Here is a 6,243-nt window from a genome sequence, read left to right as displayed (position 1 = left end):
ATCCCACTCTGCCAAGCAGCTGTGACTTCAGGGAGGACAGAGGAGAGATGGCAGGTCCCAATTCGACAACCTTCTCCATCCCACACTTGGACAATTTGAACCTCGGGCTGCAGCAGGAAAGGGGGTGCCCGCCAGGCACCAGTGCCAATCCCTGGCCCAGGCACCAGTGGAGCAGCTTTTGGTACTGAGAGCAGATGCCAGGGGCAGGTGTCCTGGTCCAGACCTGAGCATGAAGAGCAGACACAACGACGGGGAGTGTCCTGAACGCTCAAGACCTCAATGTGAAAACAAGGCCCAGAGAGAGGAACTTGCAAAGTATACGGGAGCTGTAAGGGAGAGAAGCGCACCGTGAAAAGAAGCCAGAAACTGGCTGGGGACCCCTGTTATATTCTATATTTTGCCCTTACCTCAAAGAACCAAAGTACACAGAGGGGACCCTCCAGAGCTAAGTCCTCAGATTCTGTCTTCATAGCAGCAATTTGAACAATCTGTATTGTTCTTATTAAATAATATTGCTTCTAGGCAGAGGTATTCTAGAGGAGGCCAGAGACCAGGCTGCGGTAAGCACACTCCCATCTGGAGCCAGCAGCCTGCGGTGGGGATACTCCTAGGCTCCCACAGCTCTTTCTTACAGCCTTGCTCGCTGTGTACTCTGGAACAAGCACCACACCACAGCATGCAAACAGTCCCAGGGGCGCAGGGCTGCAGCACAGGCAAGGGCACCCATCCCAGGGATGGCTGTGTCCCTCAGACCACATGAAGCCGCTTGGGGGCCAAGTGGAATCTGAGGCTTTTGAAGAACAGCAGTGTCCCCTCCCTCCAGATGTATCAGTTTCTATGCTCTAAAAGCTATGGGGAAATTATTTCTTTTCTAACGTTTTCTCACATTCAACTAAGTTCTTGTGTTTCAAGTGAGGTCTGGTCACTGTCTCCATAGAGGAGGACACCGACTCCTAAGCCAGAGTGTAGCTCTCTCATCCTTTTGAATGGAATCACCCAGAGTAGAGGTCTCCATCTAATAGGGACCTTCCACGGGCTCTCTGGAGAGTCCCCACGCACAGTGAAGGTCCCTGGAGGACCCGTTTCAGTGGAAAGACAAGTGCCTACTGAGTGACACCTGTGACCCGAAAGCAGCCTGTCACCAGGCCTGAGGGCAGAGGAGCCAGGGTGGCCTAGAAGGCAGGGAGACAGCCATCCTGGCTGGGGTAAAGACCATCTGCTCCCTCCCTACTCGAGACACAAAGAACAGGACCTGGGATTATAGGACACCCATCCCAGCAACTCGGAAGTTCATTTCCCCCTATTCCATTTGGCTTAGTTCTAAATCAGAGAAACAAAAAGGACAAACAGACAACTCCAAAGTAGGGAAAAACCAGGCCTTGAGGCAGGCTGAGGACTGCAGTCTCCACACCCTCTTTTGAGTGCTGGTCCCAAACTCTGTGGTCTCCCCTTTCCCAGGGCATGTGGAAACCTCTTAGGGAGGATTTGGGGACAAATGTCTTTGAAGCCAGGCCATGCACTGTATGATTTCTGAGGATCTGGAGCTCCTCAAAGGTGCTGAGCACAAGGTGGCTGCATGCAGTCCTCCAGATGCCAGGCTGATGCCCTTGGGCCTCCCTATGACCCAGTTGTGGTCAGTGCCACAGTGGCAGAGAGCCCTTCTCATGCTCACTACTACATAGCTTGTCTCAGTGGGATGCACTGGAGGGGAGTGGACACCAGTCTCCATCTGGAAGGCAGTGCTCATCAGATAAGCTGAGGCTATGTTGCCCTTCTTGGTCACCTCTCCACCCCAGGCCATGCAATGCTAGGGGCCCTGTGTGACCCAGCAGGTCCTTGGGCTCCACTGCTGCAGTGATGTTGGTCCTGTGCTCATTGCTGGTAAGCTCTCCCTCAACCATGAAGAAGGCTGCTTGAGCCCTTGCCTTGTAGAGGGTCTCCTGGCACTGGCTGGGCTCTGGCCCCGAGGATGAGCTTGGGGGAGGCCCGTGCAGAGGCCTGACACGCACCAGGGGACCGGGTGGTCAGTGATTATGGCTCTCGGCTCAGGGTGAGTTCCAACGCAAGGCAGGTGTGCTGCCTGCTGGGTGATCAGAGACCCTCAAAATGCTCACCCATACACCCGCAGAGCAGTCCTCCTAGGCAGGGGCCTCTGCTCCACACCATCTGCCCTGACCCCAAGGGTCCCTCCCCTCATCCCTCTCCTTGGTCGGGACCAGGTCTCTGTCCTCCCCAACTCCATTCCTACCCACTCTCCTGGCACAGCATCTGCATTACCAACAGAGGACCGAGACCAGAACGTCCCAGAAGCCAGGACAGCACACAGGTTGGAGCCAGACCGATGAGACCCTGCAGCCAGGCACAAATGAGGCCCAAGGAAGGGACAGAAGCAAAAAGAGACCCTAATGTCCCTTGCCACACACAGTTCCTCAGGCCCCCTTACCCCAACCCCCTTCCCCTGACCCACACATGCACCAGACACACAGGAGACAGCATTTACAAGAGGGCAGGGTTGGAAACCACTGGTAGGGAGGGAGCCACTTCTGCGTGGCACCATCTGGTGAGATCAGCTGCTGTCACCTCACACCTGCTTCTCTAACACTTTACCATGGCTACACAGATATGGACCTCATAACAGAGCTTATTTCCCATTCAAGTTTAGTGCCATAGAAATGGGGAAGGGGGCTTTAAAAAGCAACAGGAGAGGGATTTTACCCAGTGGGGCAGAAGGCCAAGTGCCGGCAAACACAGCTTGAGGCTGTTCCATCGCCTACCAGCCCTGTCCCAGCCTGGCTGCAGTCTGCCTTCTGGCCCTACCTTGGCATCACTGAGAAAGGCAGACCCTCCATTAAGGTGGCGCGTGTCCTGCTGGATCTTCCATGGACCACCACTCCTTCTAGTGCTGCCCAGGACCTGATTTCTCTGTAGCTTTTCCATCAGGCCCAGGGAAGGCGAAGCTGCCTGCTGATGAGAGGCTGTGATGCCAAGGACAGGATGTGGCCACCATCCTTTTGTTCCTAGGCATGATCCACCTCCAGAAGAAGCCACAGAAGAGGGACTGGGTGCTTGGAGGCCAACTTCTATGCAGATATGGCGATGTTTCCCTAAAACATCCCCCAGGAAGAGCCAGGGCATCTCACCCTCTCCTGTGACTGAGGGGGTCAAAGCAGGTGGCTGGTTAGGACACGTGGAGGGGCTTCCCTAAGGGATCCAGACTCCTTGATGGATCCTGTCCTTTGTTTCTCACCCTGTTAACTGACTCAAGGCCCCAAGTTTGACGCAGAAGAAACAGTCGCAGAGGACGGATCTGGGGTGGTCACTGGAATGTGGATGGAGAGAATGTGAGCAGACTGTGTCCACTGGCCCGAGCATCGAGCCATCAGAGGCTGGGAACTTGGGGCTCACCCCTCCTGCCTTCCAGCGATGGGCACGTGGGTCCGTTCTAGAGCATTCCATCTTGATGCCAACGCAGGAGCCGCTAATCCTTCTTGGAGTTATCAGACAGGGCGGCAGTTGGTGCTCCTGGGGGCTGATGGCAGGGCAGCCACAGCTACTCAACTGTCTATGGATGGAAGCCTCGGAGACACAGAGCTCCTCACGAGCGTTTGGCTCCGATCTGGGAGAAGCCTGAATGCCATGTCTTAACATAGCAAGAAATACTTGGGGTCCAAAGCCAAACCAGATAACCCCTCCCTGTCCCAATTAATGCCAATATTTTCTATGCCATTTTGGGGTAAAAGACACCAGAAAACAGTTTGCAATTTGGCAGTTCCTGCCTTTCTCTGGCCTATTCCCAATCTAGAATAGGAATTTGTTCCCAATCTGTCTTCCACAGAAGAGGCCTTGGTCTATACACGGCTGCGCTTCTGTTGGGTCCCCCAGGGACACAGACTGCTACCTTGGTAAAGCTCTGAAGCCAGGACGTGGGTCGAGGTCTTCCTGGTCACAGGCAGGCATCTTGCTGGGTTCCTGAGGTTCTGGGGCTTGATCTTCATCCCATGCCCTTGACTAAAGGGCTGGGGAGAGGAGATGGTTCAGAGGGAGAAGGAAATAAACACACGGAATCCCCAGAATCATACAATCAGTTGTCTGAACTTGTTTATGTGTTTTTGTTTCAAACCGCAGAAGGACAGGAGATAAATGGGCAGGAAGAGTGTTCTGGTGTGGTGGCCGTAGGGCGGGCAGCTTCAGGGCTTCCCTCCCATCTGTTGGAGCAGCCTTTGGCTCCTCTCGGGCTCCTGTGGCACGAGTCCTACTTCACCCTTGTGTGTGTGCATGCAGGTAACTTCACTCCCCGGTGCCTGCGCCCTGGGGGCCGGCAGCTGCCATCACCCCAGACTGTGTGGTCGCTGTCCCACCGGGCTCCTCTACCCGGGACCGTTTGACCTCGGGCTCCCCAATGGAAGAAGCTGAGGTGGCAGTAGAGGTGGCCACGGTGGGGGTGGCACTGGTGGCTGCTGTGACCACTGCTGCTGGCTCCTCGGGCCCCACCTCACATACCCGGGTGACCACCACTGGCGTGGACGAACTCGCCTGGGCTGCAAGGAGCTGCAGGGGGCTGGTGAGGGCTAGGGTGGAGAAAGGACAGGTTACATAGGGACCTGGGCTCAGTCAAATGAACAGGAACTGAGCTTGCCAGTCCTGGGGTGCTCTGTCCCAACACCCTCCAGCCACCAGGTACTGTGGAACAGGGCCCATCTCTCACCTTGAGTACCCAAAGGTGGCCTGCCCCAAACCATCCCACCCCACTCTGTACCCATGCCCCTGTCGGCTGACTGGCTTCTTCCTCTGGTCTCCTGTCCCACCCAGTACGTATGAGCCTGGCAAAGTGCCCGACACACAGTGGGTGCTCAATAAACGGGCTGAGGCAACTGGGTGAGGCTTGGGAAACTTCCTGGTGCCAAGCTGACCTCGCACCTGGGGCCGGGGCCTCACCGTAAGCACTGGTGGTTAAACTGTTCGTGGGAACCGCATGCTTTCCATTCTGAGTGATGGCTCGGACGGGGAGATGGTGCTGCCCGATGGTCACTGGTGTGGCTGGCTGCAGGATGGTGACGGTGTGTCCAGGGACCCCAGGAGCCATCTGGCTGGCCACTGTCTGGATGACCCGGCTGGCCGCAGGGATCGTGGCAAAGGCAATGGTGGGCTTCTCCTCCAAGCCTGTGGGGCACAGAGCAAATCAGAACCACACGTGGTGGTGGGGTGTACACAGCTGGAAGCACTTTCTAGCATGCACGAGGCCCTGGGTTCCAGCCCCAGCACCACAAAACCAAACAAAACATACCAGGCCACAAAGGTCAGGGGTTTGCATCGATGATGTGGAAGAGGGCCTGCCAGTACGTGTGTATGTGTGCACACATGTACACACCAAGCGGCACTGGGAAAACTGCTTCTCAAAGGAAAACTGCGCTGACAAAAATGTATTTCCAAAGGAAAACAATAAGGTTCTGAGAAAATATGCCTTAAACTTTGACCAAACCAAATTTAATCTAAGAAAGAAAAAAATGTCATTTGGAATGAAACGATTTACTTTCAGAGAAGTAATAGCTTTCTTTCATCAAGACACAGTTTTCACTGACGGTATCAAAATAAAAAGTTACCACCAAGACGGATTCAGCAAATGAGACGCTGCCTGGACAGAAGTGCTCCCAGGGGATCCCTGACAGGCCCAGTGCTGTCCTATATACCCACAGACGCCTGGGGCCCTGACTTCCTGTAGGGATTCTCAGATACTTTTCTCTTCCAATGCCCCCTGAAGATTCTGGCTCTAGTGGGCTTATCCTCTAGGCTTATTCTTCCTTTTGCAGGAGATGTTAAATTCCAACTGTATGCAGGACCCCACCTGAAGAAACAAAATCTAACCTAAGAGTCATATGCACTTGAAGAACAAGAGAGGAGGCTGCCTGGGACAGACGATGCTTTAAAAGGGCACGCTTAGCCAGGCATGTTGGCACAGGGCTGTAAACTCAGCACTCTGGGAGGCTGAAGTGGGAGGATCACAAGTTTGGGCCCAGCTTGGACAACTTAGCAAGACCGTCTCAAAATATAAAATATAAAAGGGGTTAGGGAGGGCCGGGGATATAGCTCATTGGTACTGCACCTGCCTGGCAAGTGCAAGACCCTGAGTTTGATCCCTGGTACTGGAAAAAGAAAAAAGAAAAGAGCTGGGGATTGAACCCTGGGCCTTTGCACTGGAATACATCTCCAGCTCTGAAAGAAAAAAAAAAAAAAAAAAAAAAAAAA

General features: G+C 54.2%; 1 protein-coding gene across 1 annotated transcript in view; it reads right to left on the bottom strand.

The window, feature by feature from the left end:
- Positions 1 to 4,260: 4,260 nt before the first annotated feature.
- The window catches only part of Foxk1 (forkhead box K1), a 51,566-nt gene continuing 49,583 nt past the window's right edge, over positions 4,261 to 6,243 (bottom strand). Inside the window, exons 9-10 of the mRNA XM_010642859.1 lie at positions 4,936 to 5,160; positions 4,261 to 4,568 (exon numbers count right to left, since the gene is read on the bottom strand). Of these exons, the coding sequence (XP_010641161.1) occupies positions 4,288 to 4,568; positions 4,936 to 5,160 (506 nt within the window). The 3' untranslated portion in view covers positions 4,261 to 4,287. The remainder of the gene's footprint in view (positions 4,569 to 4,935; positions 5,161 to 6,243) is intronic.

Source organism: Fukomys damarensis, unplaced genomic scaffold (assembly GCF_012274545.1).
Source record: "Fukomys damarensis isolate Sample0158 unplaced genomic scaffold, DMR_v1.0_HiC HiC_scaffold_17, whole genome shotgun sequence".
Classification (NCBI taxonomy): domain Eukaryota; kingdom Metazoa; phylum Chordata; class Mammalia; order Rodentia; family Bathyergidae; genus Fukomys; species Fukomys damarensis.
The sequence above is the reverse complement of the archived record's forward strand: the minus strand, read 5'-3'. Positions and strand labels throughout refer to the sequence as shown.